At 42.3% G+C, this 23,623-nt stretch overlaps 1 protein-coding gene across 1 annotated transcript in view; it reads right to left on the bottom strand.

Moving 5' to 3' along the window:
• Nucleotides 1–21,934, bottom strand: part of LOC130845757 (F-box/WD repeat-containing protein 12-like) — a 52,144-nt gene extending 30,210 nt beyond the window's left edge. Inside the window, 4 exon segments of the mRNA XM_057723429.1 lie at nt 10,107–10,225; nt 10,664–10,827; nt 19,482–19,519; nt 21,815–21,934. Coding sequence (XP_057579412.1) covers nt 10,107–10,225; nt 10,664–10,827; nt 19,482–19,519; nt 21,815–21,901 — 408 coding nt within the window. The 5' untranslated portion in view covers nt 21,902–21,934.
• Nucleotides 21,935–23,623: the final 1,689 nt, after the last annotated feature.

Here is a 23,623-nt window from a genome sequence, read left to right as displayed (position 1 = left end):
CTGTACTCAGAACCAGGGCTGTGCAGGGCCGCATACAGAGAACTTCCACTTGGAGCATCTCACTTGGTCCCCAAGGAGCCCAGGTTTACAGATAAGCACATTCGGGCCTGTGGATGTAAACAGCTTCTGTTGCATATCTGCAGCTGCCTGCTCAGAACACACCCTTCCCAGCAGTGCGCCCAGCAGTGCCACCACGGGCCAGGCCTGGCCAAGGTCCATGCCCTGTCACGGCCATTAGCACAGAGGAAAACAACTGGTCCAAGATGGGCTGATTCCCAGATACACAGTCTCTCTCAGGATTCTGATAGTTAGAACAACGAGGTAGATTAGGAAGAAAAAAAAAGATGGCGGTGAAGTAGAGGGTGTGGAATGCATCCCTCTCCACAGATGCATTGGGAATGCACCAAAAGACGCAATAATTCCCATAGAGAACCAACTGAACACCAGCACACGACCTTGGACACCAGAAAGGATTGTAAGGATCCCAACATAACCGGTAGGGAGGCATCTACGATGGCTCAAAGAGGGTGAAGCGGCAGAGCTGTGGCAGACGGGAGGGAGTGAGAAACACATGGAGGGTCCACACCGCAGCTCAGCGTTCCTGGACTGAGACGTTGATTCACAGCTGAACAGAGGGTCCAGGAGTGGGAATGTGGGAACTGGAGAGCTGATTCAGAGTGAGAAAAATTGTTACCAGTAAGGTGACGGACTGAGAGGACAGGAAGGAAGAGGCCCACAGCGAGGAGTGCTTGCCCCTGAGAGCTGCCCGGCCACGATGGCTGCTGGATGCTGCAGGCTCATGGGCGGAGGGGAGGAGCCGCGGGCATAGCCTCTCTTTCTCTTTCGGCACCTGCAGCAGGCAGTGGAGGGACCCCCTGTGGGCCACCTAAGGCGCTCAGGGATAACAAGCACGCTCAGGCACTCGGGCGGGGCTAGATTAAAACCCCTTGGAGCACTGGCAGCAGGGAGGCTGCCGAGAAACAAACAAACAAAAAAACCCTGAGAAAGGCCCAACTCTGAGACTTTCTGTTTACACCTGAGCCACCGGCGTCCGTCTGCAACAGGCACTTCCAAGCCCAACTGAAACAACAGTGCGCCACTGCTCACTCACTCCCAGGGGAAGGAGCCACTACTGTACCCTCTCCCTCCCCACACACCAATACTTACAGACGAACAATAAAGGAACCTCTGCTGGTCACAGAATAATACAAAAAACCCAAGGCGAGTAGGAGGACACTTACAGCTGAGACTCTAAAGAAACAGAAATATTAGTATCAATTCTACTGAACTGGTCCATTCTGGGATGAGTTCTGGATTTTTTTTTTCTTTTTCTCTCCCTTTTTTATTTTTCCATTAATAATTACAATCTTAGTCCTAAGGGATCTACAAGTTTTACAACATATTTTCTTAATTCTATTTTTTATTCTATTTTTATATTTTTTGCCTTTTTATATACTTCTATTTCTAGCTAAGTTTTTGGTAGTACGGACAACATATCTCTCATAGCTTCCTTTCATCCTATCTTTTATACATTTCTATTCCTTTCTTTTTATTTGCATATTTCCAGCCACACTACGCTCTTCTGTTCCCCTGTCTTCCATCCATTTTTAGTTTATTTTATCTTAACATACTTATAAGCAACACTATCAATCTGCTCAGACTCCTTGCTCTATTTTCCAGATGACACACCGCCTTGGTATTTAATGTTAGGTTTTTGTCTTTATCTTAGCTCTTAGTACAATTGTCTAATTTCATTCTAAGAATCTCCATCCTGACTGGTGGTACTCTAGCTCTTTTTTATATTTGATCCTAGCCTACAAAATCTCCCTGGATTAGCGTTTGTATGTGTAAGGTGTTATTTGTTTGTTTGTTTTTGCTTTTGTTTCTGTTTTGTTCTGTTTTGGTTTTGAATTTCCGTGGGGTTTCTCTTTGAATATCTGGTAGCGTACTGGGATTCTTCTGTCAGGTCTTTCCAGAGACTTCTGTCCTAATGGATTCAGTAATTATGTGTCTTATACATGTATGTGTTTCCTAGACTTAGTAATTGTTTAATCCAACACTCGGACATTAGTTTGGGGCATGAACAGTCTTCTATAAACCCCTCTATTGCCGGGACAAGCAACCCTAAAAGTTTGGACTACCATGAGGAAACAAAGAAACACCATGCAGACAAAGGAGCAGGAAAAAAACCCCACAAGACCAAATAAATGAAGAGGAAATACGAAAAATGCCTGAAAAAGAATTCAGAGTAATGATAGTAAAAAGATACAAAATCTCGATAACAAAATAGAGAAAGTACAAGAAACAGTTCATAAGAACTCAGAAAAACAAAGAGCAATGGATAACAAAATAACTGAAATTAAAAACACTCTAGATGGTATAACCAGCAGAATGACTGAGGCTGAAGAACGAACAAGTGAGTTGGAAGATAGAATGGGGGAAATAAACGCCACAGAGCAGGAAAACGAAAAAAGAATAAAAAGAATAGAAGACAGTCTCAGAGACCTCAGTGATAACATTAAGTGCACCAACATTCGAATTATAGGCATCCCAGAAGAAGAAGAACAAAAGAAAAGGTCTGAGAAAATATTTGAAGCGGTTATACTGGAAAACTTCCCCAACATGGGAAAGGAATTAATTAACAAAGTTCAAGAAGCACGGAGAGTCCCATACAGAATAAACCCAAGCAGAAATACACCAAGGCACATATTAATCAAGCTAACAACAATTAAACACAAAGAAAAACTATTAAAAGCAGCAAGAGAAAAGCAACAAATAACATATAAAGGAAAATCCATAAGGATAACAGCTGACCTCTCTATAGAAACTCTGCAGGCCAGAAGGGAATGGCAGGATATACTGAAAGTCCTGAAAGAGAGAAACCTACAGCCAAGAAGACTCTACCCAGCAAGAATCTCATTCAGATTTGAGGGAGAAATCAAAAGCTTTCCAGACAACCAAAAGTTAAGAGAATTCAGCACCACCAAACCAGCCTTACAACAAGTGCTAAAGGAACTTCTCTAAGTAGGAAACACAAGAAAAGGAAAACACCTACAAATACAAACCCAAAACAATTAAGAAAATGGTAATTGGAACACACATGTCAATAATCACCTTAAATGTAAATGGATTAAATACTCCAACCAAAAGACACAGGCTGGCTGAATGGATACAAAAACAAGACCCTTCTATATGCTGCCTACAAAAAACCCACTTCAGACCAAGCGATACATATAGACTGAAAGGAAAGGGATGGAAAAAGATATTCCATGCAAATGGAAGTCAAAAGAAAGCTGGAATAGCAATACTCATATCAGACAAATTAGACTTTAAAGCAAAGACTATTAAAAGAGACAAGGAAGGACACTACATAATGATCAAGGGATCCATCCAAGAAGAACATATCACAATGGTAAATATCTATGCACCCAACATAGGAGCACCTCAATACATAAGGCAAATGCTTACAGCCATAAAAGGGGACATCGACAGTAAGACAATAATAGTGGGAGACTTGAACACCCCACTTACATCAATGGACACATCATCCAAACAGAAAATAAATAAAGACACACAAGCTTTAAATGACACATTAGACCATCTCGACTTAATGGATATTTATAGGACATTCCATCCAAAAACGACAGACTACACTTTCTTCTCAAGTGCACATGGAACATTTTCCAGGATAGATCACATCTTGGGTCACAAATCAAACCTCAGCAAATTCAAGAAAATTGAAATCATATCAAGCATCTTCTCAGCCCACAATGCCATGAGACTAGATATCAATTACAGGAAAAAAACTGCAAAAAAGACAAACACATGGAGGCTAAACAACTCACTCTTAAACAACCAAGAAATCACTAAAGAAATCAAAGAGGAAATCAAAAAATATCTAGAAACAAACGACAATGAAAACACAACAACCCAAAACCTATGGGATGCAGCAAAAGCAGTTCTAAGAGGGAAGTTTATAGCAATACAATCCTACCTCAAGAAAGAAGAAAATTATCGAATAAACAACCTAAACTTACACCTAAAACAACTAGAGAAAGAAGAACAAAGAAACCCCAAAGTGAGCAGAAGGAAAGAAATCATAAAGATCAGAGAAGAAATAAATGAAAAAGAAAGGAAGGAAGCAATAGCAAAATTAATAAAACTAAAAGCTGGCTCTTTGAGAAGATTAACAAAATTGATAAACCATTAGCCAGACTCATCAAGAAAAAAAGGGAGAAGATGCAAATCAACAGAATTAGAAATGAAAAAGGAGCAGTAACAATAGACACCACAGAAATACAAAAGATCATGAGAGACTACTACAAGCAACTATATGCCAATAAATTGGATAACCTAGAAGAAATGGATGAATTCTTAGAAAAATACAATCTTCCAAGACTGAACCAGGAAGAAACAGAAACTATGAACAGACCGATCACAAGTACAGAAATTGAGGCAGGGATTAAAAATCTCCCAACAAACAAAAGCCCTGAGCCAGATGGATTCACGGGCGAATTCTATCAAACATTTATAGAAGAGCTAACACCTATCCTTCTCAAACTCTTCCAAAATATTGCAGAAGGAGGAACACTCCCAAACTCATTCTACGAGGCCACCATCACCCTGATACCAAAACCAGGCAAAGATGTCACAAAAAAAGAACATTACAGACCAATATCACTGATGAATATAGAAGACGAAATCCTCAACAAAATACTAGCTAATAGAATCCAACAGCACATTAAAAAAATCATAAACCATGATCAAGTGGGGTTTATCCCTGGGATGCAAGGATTCTTCAATATACGCAAATCAATCAACATGATACATCATATCAACAAAATGAAGGATAAAAACCATATGATCATCTCAATAGATGCAGAAAAAGCTTTTGACAAAATTCAACATCCATATATGATAAAAGCTCTCCAGAAAATGGGCATAGAAGGAAATTACCTCAACATAATAAAAGCCATATATGAGAAATCAAAAGCCAACATCATTCTAAATGGGGAAAAACTGAAAGAATTCCCTCTAAGAACAGGAACAAGACAAGAGTGTCCACTCTCACCATTATTATTCAACATAGTTTTGGAGGTTTAAGCCACAGCAATCAGAGAAGAAAAAGAAATAAAAGGAATCCAAATTGGAAAAGAAGAAGTAAAATTGTCACTCTTTGCAGGTGACATGATATTATACATAGAAAACCCTAAAGACTCTACCAGAAAACTGCTAGCACTAATTGATGAGTTTAGTAAAGTAGCAGGATACAAAATTAATGCACAGAAATCTCTTGCATTCCTATACACTAAAAATGGAAGAGCAGAAAGAGAAATTAAGGAAACTCTCCCATTCACCATTGCAACAAAAAGAATCAAATACCTAGGAATAAACCTGCCTAAGGAGGCAAAAGATCTGTATGCAGAAAACTTTAAGACACTGATGAAAGAAATCAAAGATGACACAAACAGATGGAGGGACATACCATGTTTCTGGATTGGAAGAATCCACATAGTGAAAATGACTGTACTACCCAAAGCAATTTACAGATTCAATGCATCAAATTACCAACGGCATTTTTCACAGAACTAGAGCAAGAAATCTTACGATTTGTATGGAAATGCAAAAGACCCCGAATAGCCAAAGCAATCTTGAGAAGGAAAAATGGAGTTGGTGGAATCAGGCTTCCTGACTTCAAACTATACTACAAGGCCATAGTGATCAAGACAGTATGGTACTGGCACAAAAATAGAAAGGAAGATCAATGGAATAGAATAGAGAACTCAGAGGTAAGCCCAAACACATATGGGCACCTTATCTTTGACAAAGGAGGCACGAATATACAATGGAAAAAAGACAGCCTCTTCAATAAGTGGTGCTGGGAAAATTGGACAGCTACATGTAAAAGAATGAAATTAGAACACTTCCTAACACCATACACAAAAATAAACTCCAAATGGATTAAAGACCTACATGGAAGGCCAGACACTATCAAACTCCTAGGGGAAAACATAGGCAGAACACTCTATGACATCCATCAAAGCAAGATCCTTTGTGACCCACCTCCTAGAATCATGGAAATAAAATCAAGAATAAACAAATGGGACCTCATGAAACTCAAAAGCTTTTGCACAGTGAAAGAAACCATAAACAAGACTAGAAGACAACCCTCAGAATGGGAAAAAATAGTTGCCTACGAAACAATGGACAAAGGGTTAACCTCCAAAATACACAAGCAGCTCATGCAGCTTCATACCAAAAAAGCAAATAACCCAATCCACAAATGGGCGGAAGACCTAAATAGACATTTCTCCAAAGAAGACATACAGATGGCCAACAAACACATGAAAAGATGCTCAGCATCACCAATCATCAGAGAAATGCGAGTCAAAGCCACAATGAGATATCACCTCACACCAATCAGAATGGCCATCATCACAAAATCTGGAAACCACAAATGTTGAAGAGGGTGTGGAGAAAAGAGAACTCTCCTGCACTGTTGGTGGGAATGTAAGTTGGTACAGCCACTATGGAAAACAGTTTGGAGGTTCCTTAAAAAACTAAAAATAGAACTACCATATGATCCAGTAATCCCACTACTGGGCATATACCCAAAGAAAACCATAATCCCAAAAGAAACATGTACCATAATGTTTATTGCAGCACTATTTACAATAGCCAGGACTTGGAAGCAACCTGAATGCCCATCAACAAATGAATGGATACAGAAGATGTGGCATATATATACAATGGAATATTACTCAGCTATAAAAAGGAATGAGATGGAGCTATATGTAATGAGGTGGATAGACCTAGAGTCTGTCATACAGAGTGAAGTAAGTCAGAAAGAGAAACAGAAATATTGTATGCTAACTCATATATACGGAATCTAAAAATGGTACTGATGAACTCAGTGACAAGACAAGAACAAGGACGCTGATACAGAGAATGGACTGGAGAACTCGAGGTTTGGTGGGGGCGGGGGGTGAAGGGGAAGCTGAGACAAAGTGAGAGAGTAGCATAGACATATATATACTACCAACTGTAAAATAGATAGCCAGTGGGAAGTTGTTGTATAACAAAGGGAGTTCAACTCGAAGATGGATGATGCCTTAGAGGACTGCGACGCGGAGGGTGGTGGGGAGTCAAGGGAGGGAGGGAATATGGGAATATGTGTACAAATACAAATGATTGTACTTAGTGTACCTGAAAAAAAAAAAAAAAAAAAGAACAACGAGGTAAAGAGTCCTATGTCAGCAGGCCCACGGCACATTAGGACAGGGCATCAGAGAACCAATCCTCTAATTGCTGTTTCAGAGTTTTCCTTCCAGAACTGCCACATGGGGTTTCTTTCCAATTTGGAGTTATTATGGTCCTTTTTCAATCAGGTATTATGATGTTAGCATCTTTTTTGCCAATCATGATATCCCAGTATTCTTGCATTCTTTTCTTTCTTCCCCCTCACATCAACAAATCAACAGTTGATTTCCGTTGCTTAAACAGCTAACAAGACCATCACTAGTAGGACCTTGGCACTAGTGACTGGCTCATGTCAAGTAGGTCTCAGAGAACACACATTATTCACCAGGGGCTAGTAGTATGGAAGTGGGCAAAGAAGCAGTGAAACTCCCTTTCCCATTTCAGAATGGAAAGCAGCAACCAGGCAGACAGAACGCAGAAACAGGCTGCATAGTGCATGACTCCAACCAAATGACTGAGCTTTTTAAAAATAAAATAAAATAAACAAAATAAAATAAGACTGGAGATGTGCTCACAAAGGGGACTGAGGCTGGGGAGGCAGGCAGGACAGGTGCAGAGGGGTCTAGCCCTAACAGTCCCACACTGTTACCAATGAGCCACACTAGAGTTCAACATACCACGGCCTATAGCTAAACCCAGCCCACTGCCCAGTTTTGTATTTCAGTTAAAAAACAAAAACAAAAACAAAGAATATTTCATGACACATGAAAATAACATGAAACTCACATTTGAGTGTCCATAACTACAGTTTTATTGGAACACAGTCACTCCCTTTTGTTGACCTGCAGTCTACGGCTGCTTCTGCATTAAAGCCACAGAGTTAAGTAGTTGCAACAGGACCACGTGGTCTGCAAAGCCTAAAATATTTGCTCTCTGGCCCCTGACAGAAAAGGTCTGCTGATCCCTGCACCAAAGCTCTTTCTGTTCAAGTCAAGACCTTTTTGTTTTGGCAACTATGAAACTTCCCAGCCTTCAGGGCTTCTTGCTGCACAAGAGCCCCTCATCTAAGCCTGTGTGGTCTCACATCCACAGTCTGAGGCGGGTCCCTTTCAGGGCAAAACAACTGCAATGAAACAGAAACCACCTGCACCCATCGGTCACCAGAGACCTTCACTCGAAATTATGATATCAAACATCACGCTGTATGAGGAAAATAAAGCACGTGGAAGAGGAAAAAACCATGATAAACAACTAAAAAACTGACCATGGAGAAAAGATATATGATAAAAATAACTATCCTTTAAACAAACAAAAAACAGAATAATCAGAGAATATGAAAGAGTCCCTGGCAATTAAAAATGTTTTTGTAAAGCAGACAGGCAATACATACTTTCTCAAGTATACAGACTAAGAAAAAGAATCTATTAATCAAATATAAAAATTGATAAAACCAGAAATGATTTAAAAAGTTGTCACCTCTGGAAAAATAACCTTAGAAAAGTAGGAGGAAGGGCGATTTTTTTTAATTCTCACAAAATATCTTTTAGTCCCATTTTTCCTTGTATATAAAAGCCTTAATAGTGTTTCACTTTTATGATTCAAAAAGAAAACAAATTATAACTATCCAAAATTCATTCCAAAATTGCTCTACCCCTTTTGCCTCCTCACTGCCCCCCTCCTGGTGCCCCCAACCTCCCTCCCTTTCCGAGTCCCTGTTCCAGTTCCTAGAGTCCCTCAGGCAACCTGGTCTGTCATCCTGCATCTGTCTGGAATCTTGGGCTAGAGCCCAACTAGGGCTTTTGGACTCACTCCTGCACTGGTGGCCAAGCACCCCCATCACTAAACATAGCTCCCACAATTCTCTCTGGTGGATTATTCCATGAAGTCTGGGCAGAGCAGCAACCCCCAAGGCTGGCACAGGGATTCGAGAATGCAGCTTCTGCATAGGCCGAGAAGCAGGCCCGCAGATCACGGTCAGCGTGTCTGACCAGGGTGCCCTGTTCACAGGGATGATCTCGGGGAAGTTAGGTGAGGCCTCCTGGTGCCTTGCTCGGGGCTTCCCCTTCTACTCTCTATACACTAAATTCATGTGAAAGGAACGTGTCACTTCCAGCAAACCCAAATAACAGCACAAATAAGCACACACCTCAGCAAGAGGCCACCTATTTAAAAAAGGAAGGCCCTGGAGGAGCTTTTCCTTGTCTAGGGTGTTTGAAAATATGAAGTTATCTACAGTTTTCTAGGAAAAGATCCATTATAGGAGGCTGGGTTCTGTCTACGTGTGGCCCCAGGCAGAACCCCTGGATATGTAGGGGACCATGTGGTTCAACTCCGAGATGCCTTTCCTCTCTCAGTCTGTCTAAATGTATATAAAATTAGGATGATAATAATATATACTGTGAATAATAATGGCTACTGTGAGAATCAAATGAGAAAACAGAGAGGAAAGGTTTTTAACTATAAGTGTCAACCAAGTCTGAAACACTAATCGAGGTTCTAACACTTAGTTTGCAAGTGGGGTGAGTAAAAGCTGCATTATCTGGGCAGAACCACTGAGGGGCCAGCATTGACTCCAAGATGGACATCACAGAACGGGGCGTGGCAGCTGCCATCCCCGGCGTAAACAGCCTCCATCAGGCACTGCACAAATACTCATCTCCCTGCGTCAGGAGAGCAGGAAGTCAAGGGCATTTGCGATCATTCAGACTCAAGTTCAAAGTGTGACCTGGCCCGGCAACTGAGCCTCCCACAGCTCAGATTTCTCATCTGTACAATGGGGCTCCCACTTCTCACCTCACAAGTTGGCTGTGATGGTTAAAGAGAATAAAGGCAAAGAGCCTCACTAAGACTGAGGACACAGCAGCATCTGGTCAGTCCTCATCCTGATCCCCTCCCGGGCAGCTTACCTCATGCAGATCCCAGGCACGCACGGTGCCAGCCGAGGACACAGTGCACACCACGGACTTCTCCCGCCCATCAAACCGGTACTCGTTGGTTGAGATGTAGGCCAGCTCATCTATTTCTCCTGAAAGAGAACAGAGACTTGCCTTGAGCACACACGGATGCCTGGGAGTGAACATGTAACCTGGTGAAAGGTAGGCAGGACAATCATGCCTTTCTCTCTCTCAGGAGTACAACAGGCTCTGATTCTGGGGACAGCAGTGGACAGAAAGAGCTGAGGCTTCAGACTTCCAATCTGGGTATCATGCCCAAGACTGCCTACCGCCCACCAGCCACGTTACTGTGAACAACCTCCTTGTCTCTTAGTTTCTGTTTCTTTCTACTCTGAAATTGATGTAATGATCTCTGTGAGGATCAAGTGACAGAACACAGGTATAGAACACGGCAGGGTATGTCCTCATTAAGTGGCATTTTCCAACTAATTCGCTGAAAAACCAAATCCCTGGAGACTTGACCAGGGAAAGAGTGGGAATGAACAGTTACCACCTTCCCCACCCCGTACCTTTGTGCCCGGCAATGGCTTTGCAGACAAAGTCCTTCTCTGGCCGCCCAGACTCCATTCGGAACTCCAGCTCAGATCAGCAGAGATAGTACTGGTTCCATGTCTGTGTGCCCAGGGTCATCTGGGAGGCTCTACATGAGGACCAGCATCTCAGACACAGCTGCCTAAAACACAGACCCACAGTCCCAGACAGAACAGGAGTCATCAGAAGGTGTTTTGGCATCAATACGCCTAGCTTTGATTCCCAGCTTCACCATCTATTAGCTTGGACAACTCACTTTGCCTATGAAGGCCTCAATTTCCTCCACCGTTAAATGGGGATAATGATATGACCCTGAGTGAGTGCTCACCACGTGTCAGGCATAGGTGCTTTTTGTGTATCCAGTCAATCTATATAACAACCCCATGAAGTAGGTCCTGATCTCCATTTTAGACATGAGAGAGAGATTAAACAGCTAACCCAGGGTCATGCAGCCTTGGTCATGCAACTGGAATTCAAGAGTGCATTTTTTGAAACTTAATTTATTTTTTATTTATTGGCCACATCTTTGTTGCTGCATGCAGCCTTTCTGTAGTTGTGGAGAGCGGGGGCTACTCTTCATTGTGGTGTGTGGGCTTCTCATTGCAGTGGCTTCTCTTGTTGAGAAGCACAGGCTGTAGGCGTGGGGACTTCAGTAGTTGTGGCTCATGGGCTCAGTAGTTGTGGCTCATGGGCTCAGTAGTTGTGGCTCATGGGCTCTAGAGCGCAGGCTCAGTAGTTGTGGCTCATGGGCTTAGTTGCCCCACAGCATGTGGGATCTTCCCAGACCAGGGCTCAAATTCGTGTCCCCTGCATTGGCAGGCAGATTCTTAACCACTACACCACCACAGAAGCCCCAAGAGTGCATTTTTTTGAAGCCTCCAACTACTGTTGGATTGTCTATTTCTCCCTTCAATTCTGTCAGCCCTTCATGTATTTTGTTGCTTTGTTATTAGGTGCATATATGTTGATAAGTTTTAGATCTTCTTGATGGATTGATCTGCTTACTATTATGAAATATCCTTCTTTGTCTCTAGGAACACTTTTTGTCTTAAAGTCTATTTTGTCTGATATTAGCAGTCATTCCAGCTCTCTCTAGGTTACTGTTTGCATGGTATGTTTCCATTCTATTATTTTCAACCTGTGTCTCTGAATCTAAAGTGTGTCTATTGTAGAGGGCATATAGTTGGATATTTTTAATCCCTTCTGCCAATCTCTGCTTTTTCACTGTAGTGTTTAATCCATATATATTGAATATAACTACTGATGAGATAGGATTTACATGTCATTTTGCTTATTTCTATGCATTTTTCTATTTCTCTATTACTGCCCTCTTTTGTTTTAAATATTTTCTTGTGTTCTATTCCCTTGTCATTTCTTCAACTGTATTTTTTTTTTTTTTTAGTTCTTAGTGGTTGCCTTGGGGATAACCCAATAAAACCTTAATTTACGACAATCTAGTTTTAATATCAACTTAATTTCAACAGTATTAAAAAACTTAGCTCCTGTATAGCTCCATTTTGTGCCCCTCTCATTCATGCTGTTATTGTCATACAAATTACATCTTTATACATTATGTACCCAACAGAGATTCACAATTATTGTTTTATGCAGTTGTCCTTTAAATCACATAGGAGAAAAGAAGTTAAAAACAAAAACTTCATTTATGTTGCCTTTTATATACACCCATATAGCTACTTTTGCTATTTCTTCATGTGGATTCAAGTTCCTGTCTAATGTTCTTTCATATCCATCTGAAAGACTCCCTTTAGTATTTTTTGTAGGGCAAGTCTACCAGCAACAAATTCTTAGAGCTTTTCATTAATCTGGGAATGTCTTAATTTTCTCCTTCATTTTGCTAGATAAAGAATTCTTAATGACAATCTTTTTCTTTCAACACTTTGAATACATCAGGCTACTATTTTCTGGGCTCCATGGATTTTTTACGAGAAATCAACTGTTAGTCTCATTGGGGTTGTCCTGGACATGATGAGTTGCTTCTATCTTGATGCTTTCAAGATTCCTGTCTTTGGCTTTCAAGGTTGATTATAACATGTCTCAACATGGAACTCTTTTGACTTTATCCTATTTGCATTCCACTGAGCTTCTGGGTGTGTAAATTAACATCTTTTATCAAATTTGGGAAGTTTTCAGCCATTACTTCTTTAAATTGTTTCTTCTTTCTTTCTCCTCTCATCTGGAACTCCCTATTTATTATGTATTGTTGACATGCTTCATGGTGTCCCACAGGTCTCTTAAGACACTATTCATTTTTCTTCATCTTCACATGCGTTGCATTGCCTCAGACTGGATAATCTCAATTGACCTATATTCCAGTTTACTGATTCTTTCTTCTGGCTGCTCAAAATGAATTTTTAATTTGACATTGTACTTTTTTACTCCATAATTTCTTTTTCTTTCTTTTTTTTTTTTTTTAAGAACTTTAGGTTGCTTCCACGACCTGGCTATTGTAAATAGTGCTGCAATGAACATTTAGTGCATGTATCTTTTTGAATCATGGATTTCTCTGGGTATATGCCCAGTAGTGGGATTGCTGGGTCATATGGTAGTTTCATTGTTAGTTTTTTAAGAATCCTCCATACTGTTCTCCATAGTGGCTGTATCAATCTACATTCCCACCAACAGTGCAAGAGGGTTCCCCTTTCTCCACATGCTCTCCAGCATTTACTGTGTATAGATTTTCTGATGATGCCCATTCTCACCAGTGTCAGGAGATACCTCACTGTAGTTTTGATTTGCATTTCTCTAATAATTAGTGATGTTGAGAAGATTTTCATGTGCCTCTTGGCCACCTGTATGTCTTCTTTGGAGAAATGCCTATTTGGGTCTTCTGCCCAGTTTTTGATTGGGTTGTTTGTTTGGTTTTTTTTTTTTTTTTTTTTTTTTTTTGATATTGAACTGCATAAACTGTTTATATATTTTGGAGATTAATCCTTTGTCTGTTGATTCGTTTGCAAATACCTTCTCCCATTCTGAGGGTTGTCTTTTCGTCTTGCTTATAGTTTCCCTTGCTGTGCAAAAGCTTTTAAATTTCATTAGGCCCCACTTATTTATTTTTGTTTTTGTTTCCATTACTCTAGGAGGTGGATCAAAAAAGATCTTGCTGTGATTTAAGTCAAAGAGTGTTCTTCCTATGTTTTCTTCTAAGAGTTTTATAGTGTCTGGCCCTACATTTAGGTCTTGAATCCATTTTGAGTTTATTTTTGTGTATGGTGTTAGGAAGTGTTCTGATTTCATTCTTTTACATGTACCTGTCCAGTGTTCCCAGCACCACTTATTGCAGAGGCTGTCTTTTCTCCATTGTATATCCTTGCCTCCTTTGTCATAGATTAGTTGACCATAGTTTATCTCTGGGCTTTCTATCCTGTTCCATTAATCTATATTTCTGTTTTTGTGCCAGTACCATATTGTCTTGATTACTGTAGCTTTGTAGGCATAATTTCTATATAGTTATTTTTTATAATTTCTCTTTGTTAACATTCTCTATTAAATGAGACACTGTCCTCAAACTTCCTTTTAGTTCTTTTCAAACAGTTTCTTCTAGTTCTTTGGACATACTAAAACAGTTGATTTAAAGTCTTTGTCTAGTAGGTCCAATGCCTGGGCTTCCTTGGGGACAGTATCTATTGTTTGCTTTGTTTTTTGCATATTAGCCACACAATTTTTTTGCATGACTTGTAACTTTTGTTGAAAACTGAACTTTTTAAATAACATAATGTAGAACTCTGGAAATCTGATCCCCCCCCCCAGGTTTGTTATTATTGCTGTTTATTATTGCTTGTTTAGTGAAGTAACTCTGAAAAGTTTCTGAAGTAACTCTGAAAGTCTGTATTCTTTGTTATGTATGGCCACTTATGTCTCTGCTCAGTTAAATTAATGCTCACTAATGAGAGGACAGAGATTTCCTAAATGTCTGGAACCACTAAGTTTCCAAGTCATTGCCAAAGGCTCTATGTGCAGGTTGGGGCCATGTGTTCAACACTCAGCCAGGCAGTTGACTTCTCTGCCTTAGTCTTCACTTCCTGCTTGCACAGAAAACCTCAAGGTCAGCCAGAGGTAAAAGTTTAGAGCCCTCTTAGATCTTTCCTGAGTTAGCACACAGCCCTGCACAAGCACTTGTACTTCTAGATTGCTAGGAATGTGCTGGAGCTTTCCAAAACCCCTAAGGACATCACATTCCCAGCTTTTCCTTTTAAACTCTTTGGTTAGCCTATTGTTTCCTTAATTGCCACTCATCAAGTCTGACAGATTAAAGACTAATTAAAAGTTAATCAATTGTCTTTAATTGTTTTGACAGATGCCCCAAGGTAAAGGATTTCCATATTGGGTGAACTCCAAGTAACGTAAAATAAAGACAGCTTGCACGTGAGCTCTTCCAGGAAACATGAGACAGCTCAAATAATGACAATTCTTTGGGACTAAGGCTTTGAAGAATCTCTAATCCCATTCTTACCCCTCTGGTGACTGTGGCTCCTGGTTTTATTGTGATCATGAGCTGCTGATATTCAAGCTGGAAGTGTGTTATGGGACCAGGGCAAGTGAACACTTGTTGTTCTTACTGAGATTAAGGGCAAGTGAACACTTGTTGTTCTTACTGAGATTAAGTCATTTTTTTTTCTTGAATAAACACTTCCCAGACTACTGTAAGTCTCTGGTTAATTTCCAGAGTTCTATAAAAGTTGATTTTGACAATTTATGCCAGTTTTCTCATTACTTTTATGGAGAATATAATTTTCAGAGGTCATTAATCCACCATTTTCCAAGAGTCTGCATCCTTAACTTATATGTATCGATAACTACTCTCGATTCTGCAATAGCAACTTGCTTTCAAGGTTGTTGAAGGTAAGACATTAGCTCATCCGCACTGTGCAGAACACTGAATCTCTACCTAGTCTGTGGACCCCAAAGTGAGTGAGACATAGCCCTTGCCATATGAGTACTCTCAGCTGGTGGTTAGGAGGATAAGTAAAACTAAAATTCTGGGGAGAAATGCTGAGTTTCAGGAGGGGCAGCCTGCGGTGCCATGGGAGTAAAGCATTAGGAGAGTGAACATCTGGGAGAGGGCTAGGGAGGCTCCATGGACAAAGGCTTTCAGCATTTCCAGTTACCATCAGAGGACTCCAGTCTAGCACTTGGAGCTCACAGAGGAGAAAAATGAAGCCAAGTGGGAAATAAGTGGCTCATAGCCCATGATCCCAATAAGTACAACACAAAGAGTTTCTCTCCATTCACAGCCTGTACACTCACTGAGCACCTATGTGTCAGGCTCTGTACTAGGCACTAGTGACCTTCTAACACACTGTGAAGGATCCAGTGCTTATGTGGGACACAGGTTTTCTTGTACTCAACAGAAACTCTCCTCCTTCCACCAGAAGCAGCATATCACAGCCTGTGGGCAGAATGGGCATCCAGATTACTGTGTTTGGCCTGCACAGGACTGCCCTATAGGAACTAGCTGCCAAAACTTAAAAATCAACAGATTTCACATACAAATCAGGTAAAAGAAGAAGATCTAGCTATAATGAAATCAAATTCCCACTTGGCAAAATTTGTCTGGGGCCACACAGAATTGTACCCTTCAGACAAGAATGAGCTTTCAGGAAATTCCCGGGTGGTCCAGTGGTTAGGACTCCATGCTTTCAATGCCGAGGGCCTGGGTTCGATCGCTGGTTAGGGAACTAGGATTCCGCAAGCTGCGTGGCACAGCCAAAAAAAAAAAAAAAGAGCTTTCAGCTCCACCACAGCCTTCACCATACCTTTTATCTCCTGGACTGAGAGGCTGAGTATCAGTTGCCTCACATCATCATTCTTATGTTGTTGATTTTCTTTTAGTTGAAATAAACAGAAAGGGAAATTTCTTGTACCCATATCTCAACCAAAGCAGTGTGAAAATAAAAGCTAGACCAAGAAGATAACGTGGTTTAAGAAAAAGGGGAGATAGCACCTTTCTCTGTGGAAGTGAAGTCTATTTCTACACATTCAAGGCCATTATACATCAAACCATAAGTAGAAACCATGACCAATATTCAAAAGAAATAAAACCAAATGATCTGACCAAAAAAAAGGGCAGACTGTCAACAAGGTTGAAGTGTGCATGCAAGTTAAGTATGTGATAAGCCTCTGAAATACAACGATGTACCAAGTGAAAAAACACCATGGCACTAAAACCTTTCAGATAGCAATTAACAGCAAAACAATCTATCGTACACAACAGAAATTATGTACCTTAAACAAAAGCAAATATTTGCAATTTTACTTTTAACCAAAAATCTATCGCTTAGTGTGTTGAAGAAATTGCAGAATTTAAAACATCAAGAAGTAACTTGTAGTATTTTAAACTAGAATTATAGAGTACATATTAAAAACATATGACTGGTTATCCATGTTCATTTACTGTGCCCATAAGAGTTTCTATGGGCCTGGAGAGCTTTTCAGCCTGGTACTGTTGACAGACACAGCATCAGAAATGACATGTGGGACTTTCTAGGTGGCACAGTGGTTAAGAATCCGCCTGCCAATGCAGGGGACAGGGGTTTGATCCCTGCTCCAGGAAGATCCCACGTGCCACGGAGCATCTAAGCCCATGCGCCACACCTATTGAACCTGCACTCTAGAGTCCGTGAGCCACAACTATTGAGCCCGTGTGCCACAACTATTGAAGCCCACACGCCTAGAGCCCGTGCTCCGCAACAAGAGAAGCCACCGCAATGAGGAGCCCACACACCACAATGAAGAGTAGCCCCTGCTCGCCACAACTAGAGAAAGCCCGTGTGCAGCAATGAAGACCCAATGAAGCCAATAAATAAATAAATAAATAAATTCGTTAAAAAAAAAATGACACATGTATGTGACACTGCTCCTGGAATGCTGCTGTCGCAGCTCCAGAAACATAAACCCAGTGTTTCTTATATGAACATAGGTCAAGGATACCATCCCAAGGAAATGACATTATGCTAAAAAAGAGTTTAGCACCAAAAACTATAAAACAGTAATGAACCAAAAACCTGTTCATAACTTGGTTTGCAGACAGCTGAACAAGCTGCCTGAGGAACCTGAAGGTACATACAACATGGTAGCATATGACATACGTGTGGGGTTAGCTGATAAGTTCCTAAAGAGATTTTTTGAACTGCTGAAAGAAATACACTTACTTGTGTTATCCAAAGGGAAATTCCTGCCCCAGTTTATTAGTAAAGATGAGAACAAAGACTAGGGTTTAGGGTTGACATCTTACCCATTTCAACTGTGAGCACTGCCCTGTAAGCGCTTCCACAAATCGTTACACCAATCTATGAGTCAACGAATTTAGTTCTAGTAACACAGCATCTTCGAGAGTCACATTTGGCAAGACATTCTCTTGTCCACTTATCCACAGAGAAATCAATTTCCAGAACTGAATGTTCTATGTAGAGTACATTCCCCAAACTGTAGAGATAAAGACTGAAATCTAATAAAAGTTCTCTTACTGGGCTTCCTTGGTAGCACAGTGGTTAAGAATCTGTCTGCCAATACAGGGAACATGGGTTCGAGCCCTGGTCTGGGAAGATCCCATATGCCGCAGAGCAACTAAGCCTGTGTGCCACAACTACTGAGCCTGTACTCTAGAGCCTGCAAGTCACAACTAATGAGCCCATGTGCCACAACTACTGAAGCCCGGGCGCCTAGAGCCCATGCTCCACAACAAGAGAAGCCACCGCAATGAGAAGCCACCACAATAAGAAGCCTGCGCACCACAACAAAGAGTAGCCCTCGCTCTCCACAACTACACAAAGCCCATGCACAGCAACGAAGACGCAACGCAGCCAATAAATGAAAATAAATAAATTTATTAAAAAAAACTTCTCTTCAAAATTTACTAGAGATTAACATCATTTTTCTAATTAACATTATTAGGAATAAAACATGAATAAAAAGCAACAAACAGAACAAGTGCTGTATGATACTGAAAACTAAATATGGCAAGATTGGCATTCCACGATTCTCAAATGTATCAATGCCCAGTTATTCTAAAAATAAAAACCATCAAGCAAAGAGTCCCTCCATGTTTGCAGGAACCTTTACATGAACGTGCTTGTTCATATCGGGAATGTTTTCCATCAAGAATGACTAAAACCAATTATAGCTCCTAGATGATTGTCAAGGCTATATAGTCTGTCCTATATTCAGCAAGAGGCAGAAGTTCTGACACTTATATCTTGGAACAAAAGAAAGGATGTCAGGTTCCAAAGGAAGAATGAACAGAAAAGAAAAATGTAATAATTTAATGATTAAATTTTTTTCTTTTTTTTGAATTTTATTTTTTAAGCTCTAATATCAAACATGCTTATATAACTATGTTGCTACATCAAAGCTGAAATCAAAGTGGTTTATTTGTCTACTGATTTCTCTATCAGCCAGCTACATTCAATATGCTGTACATCTCTGCCCCTGAGTTTGGTACCCGCAACTTATGTCAACCTCCACTTGATTAATAAAATCTCTTATATTTCAATATACTATTAAAAAAAAAGCCTTACATCCCCCAACTAGGGAGGAGTTTCCTGATGGTAGGCACTGTGGATTGTCCCTTCTTGTCTACCTAACAGAAACGCAGTGGCCTTTCTCACCTTCTGAGATGGCCCACAGTCTACAGAGTGTGTTTCCCTTTAAATAAACTTCTTACCTAAAAAAAAAAGAAACCAAAAAAACCGAAACAGAAATGCAGTGAGTGCTGAGAAGTGCACCCCTCTCTCCTTTGAAAGATACTCTCCTGAGCAGGCTTGGCTCTTCTTCACTCACCTCCACAGTTCCTTGGTCCTTGACGCCTCATTCCAGACCTAGAACAAGAGAAGAAGAGAAGAGAGTATCTGGTCAGTCAACATGCAATTAGTGCCTAGCCTGCCAGGCCCTGTAGAGGAGACAGAGAGCTAAATGAGACCCAGTGCTTGCACTCAAGAACTCTCCCCCCGGGGAATTAGAGACATATTCAGACAGTCAAACAAAACACACCAAATAACGAACGAGAAAGGAGAGAATGACCAACTCAACTGGGGCCAAGGGATTCAGAAGTAATTACTGGTCAACTCCTGAAGGATGAGTAGTTATCCTCTAAGAAAATGGCTGAAGCACTTCAGGGAGAGAAAAATCCACCCAGGCAAAGATTCAGAAGTGAGAAAAAGATGATGAGTAAGTTGCCTTACTCAGAACATAGAGAAAGGAGCTAGAGACAGGCTCAGACCAACTCTCAGAAGTCGTAAAGGCAAAAACAGTGAGAAGTCACCAGAGAACTGTGAATGAAAGAGTAGCAAGTGAAACTGTTTTAGGAAGATCACTGGCTTCTATGAGAAGGGCGGGCTTGGGGACTTCCCTGGAGGTCCAGTGGTTAACACTCCGAGCTTCCACTGCAGGGAAGTGGAATAAAAAAAAAAAAAAGGAGAAGTTAAAAAAAAAAAAAGGAGAGAAAGAGAGAGACAGATAGGAAGGACTGGAAATGAGGGCAGAGCAGCAGGGCCCATAAGAAGGCTGCTGCAATGCACTGGCTAAAGGGATGTCCCAGAGATGCCAAGGTGGCGGAATGGAACTGCCAGCTGGGGGGGCACACAGGCCCTAGTCCCACAAACGGCTCTCTGCAGAAGTATCTGGAAGAGGCTCAGGCGGCCCTGGGAAGGGATCAGAGTGTCATGCTTCCCCCTCCCTCAGGCCCACACCTGCCTCCTGGAAGTTCTCGGCCTCTCCAGCTCGGCCACCCTGGATTCTGGAGCCTACACAGCTTCAGTGGAAACCACTCTGGAGCCTTCTGTGGCCCAGACCTACTGAGGGTCCCATCCAGGTATGTGGCTTTCCAGGCCCAGGCAGAAATAACCACCACCCTGTCTGCACTCAGGCTCCTACTTCCACAGCTCTCACTCACCCAAGATCAAAGTTTCTCAGTCCTTAGGAAATCTTTTTGGCTAGTAGCATTGTAAAGTTGATATTTTGCAATAATCAAACCAGGTAAGAAGACTTATGCCTTCATTTTTTCTATAGTTCCCAGTTCCAAACCCAACTGAGATCTTCTTACCTCCCTAACATAAAATTATAACATGTAATATAACATGCAAGATAGGTGCTACCCACCATGAAGAATCCCTCTGTTAGATCCTGATCTTCATGACACTGTGAGGCAGGGTTTATTGACCTCATTTTACCTCACAGGGAAACCAGAACTTGGAGAAGTTGCTGTTATCAAAGGGTAAAAGGCACCTCCCTTTCAAAATCTGCTGGACCACCCCCCAGGTGACCTCAACCAGTGCACTCACTGCATGATACTCACTTTCCTTACTGGTAAAAATGGGGATAACAACCCAGTATTTTACTTGATACATTTAAATTATAATTACGCAATTCAGATAAGGGCTTATTATTTTCGTAGAATGATATAATAGTTATTTTAAAAGTACAGAAATTCATTTACTCAACAAATATTTACTTAGAGTACACTAAATATCAAGCCATACACTGAGTGTATACACACAGTGATGCAAGACACAAATTCCCCACTCTCAGGAATGAGTCTTGGGGGGAGGGAGGAGCAGACATTTAACAAATACACTATGTGATCATTTAGCTACAGTTGTGCTGAGAGCACAGATGAGCAGGAGCTCAGAACACCCTGTAACATGCGCAGAAGCGCAAATCAGACTAAAGCACTAAGCAGGCACTCAGGGAGCACAGCCAGCACAGCAGTTCCACTGGCTGGGAAGGGACAGCCCTGAGCCCGCAGGAGGAGGTGCCACTCACAGGGAGAGCAGGGCTTTCCAGGCAGAACGGAAATCCCAGAATATTCCACAAGAGGTGGGATCCCTAGGCCAATCTCAGGGGTGAATCCTGTCCACAGGTGCCCAGTGCAAGCCAACCGCGCGGGAGCTCTGGACACACGGACAGATGGAGGGACGGATTGGCAAGAGGCTTTCAGGGCGACCCCTTCAAAGGCCGCCGAGGTCATCACCCCGGGGGCCACGAGCGTCCTCTGCGGATCGCGGATTCAGGGCCGTCAGATTTGGTAAACTGAGACCCAGGCGGACGGGCCGACCGTGGACACGCCAGTTACCGTGAGTCCAGCCCTGCCTCCCGCCTGGGACAGGACGCGCTACCTTGTCCACCTGGGCGGCGCAGAGCAGGTCTCGGGCCTCCAAGAAGAAGACATGCAGCAGCTCCCGCAAACACAGCTGCGGCTTCATGGCGCCCGCCGCCCAGGCGCCTCCACTCCTTCTCCGTGCTTCCGCCCCCGCGAGCCGCGCCCCGCCCCGCCCCGCCCCGCCCCGCCGGCCGAGCCCCGCCCCGCTCGCTTAATCCTCGCCTTGTTTCCATGCTTCCGTTGCAAACCCCAGTTCTACTAATCCGCTCACCGAACCCGCTTCTGCTCGGCTTTAGACTGGCTTCTGACCTTACCCTTAGCCCTCGCTCTTGTCCTGACCCTCGCCCACCCCCTTACACTGACATTCACCCTCTTTCTGACGCTCACGCTGTACCTTGTGGTGCCCCTGAACCCTTGAGCCCTTGCCCTGGTGTTGGCCCTTATCTTCCTCAGCCCGGCCCTAATCATCACCCTTGACTTCATTAGCATCTGACATCATTACCATACCCCTGTTCATACCCTCACCTGACCCTGACACACCCTCACACCCTCACCCTGAACTTCGCCCTGGCCCTGACCCTCAGCCTCCCTCTTACCCTGGCCCAAGCCCTGACCCTAACCTGCTGCCTCCCTCATCGTGGCCCCTGCCCTGGCTCTCACCCTAGTCTTAGCCCTGACCCTCGACCTCACTCTGGTCTTGGTCATGGCCCTGGGCAAGATCAGATCATAGTGTAGGGGTGAGGGTCATGATCAAATTCAGTGTCAGAACAGGTAGGGTCACAGTCAGGACGAGGGTAAGATCAAGGACAGGGTGATGAAGATAAGAAATCAGAGCGAAGGTGCCTGAGTGTCCAAATCAAGGTAAGATTCTGTGTCAGGTGAAGGGTCAAAATAAAAAGAATGGTCAGGGTCATGGTGTCAGAATCAGGTTCAAGGACGAGATCAATGTGAAGGAAATTTTAGATCCAGTTCAAGATCAGTGTAGAAGTCAAGGTCAGGATCAGGTTGAGGCTCCATTAGAGAGGATCGGGTGAATGTCAGGGTGAAAATAAGATTGAAAGTTGGATTCAGGTTGACAGTGAATGTCCAGTTCTGTGTGGGATTCAGGGTCAAGGTGAGGGTGAGGTTTATGTTCAGGATTAGAGTCAGTGTCAGGTTCAGGGGCAAGATCAATGCGAGGATAATGTCAGGGTCAGGGTGAGCATAATGTTCATTGTGAAGGTCAAGGTCAATTAAAAGTCAAGGCGGTATTCCTTTTCCATTGCTGCTGGAAGGAATTAAGTCCTCTTCCTCCAACTCTCCCTCCTTCCCGCCCCCATAACATTGGCCCAATCTGCCTAATCCAGGATACTCTTTCCATCTCAAAGTCTGTACCCTTTAGTCACATATGTAAAGTCCCTTTTGTGTGTAAGGCAACCTATTCATAGGTTAGGACATAGGCATCTTCGGGGGAACATTATTCTGCTTACCACAGAGGGTTGGAGTTTGGTTTATAGTTAAAATCAGGTTCAAGGTTAAGTTTCAATGTGAGGATGGGTCAAGATGAAGGTGACGATCAGGCTGAGGATGAGTCACCATAATAATGGTCAATGTCAGTGTGAAGTTCAATTTCAGGGTCAGGGTCTAGGTAAGGTTCAAGGTCATGATGGGATTAGGGTGTCAATGGTGACAGCCAAGTGTGAGTCCAGGTTCTGTGTCACCCCAGGTCAGGGTGAAATCAGGTCTAGGTCAAGACCCTGTCAGAATCAGGGTCATAGCCTGGCTTGGGGCGCAAGCTAATTTCTTTCAGCTTGAACATACAGTGTATTTCACCATCAAGGCCCAA

The sequence above is a fragment of the Hippopotamus amphibius genome, chromosome 2 (genome assembly GCF_030028045.1).
Source record: "Hippopotamus amphibius kiboko isolate mHipAmp2 chromosome 2, mHipAmp2.hap2, whole genome shotgun sequence".
Classification (NCBI taxonomy): Eukaryota; Metazoa; Chordata; class Mammalia; order Artiodactyla; family Hippopotamidae; genus Hippopotamus; species Hippopotamus amphibius.
The sequence above is the reverse complement of the archived record's forward strand: the minus strand, read 5'-3'. Positions and strand labels throughout refer to the sequence as shown.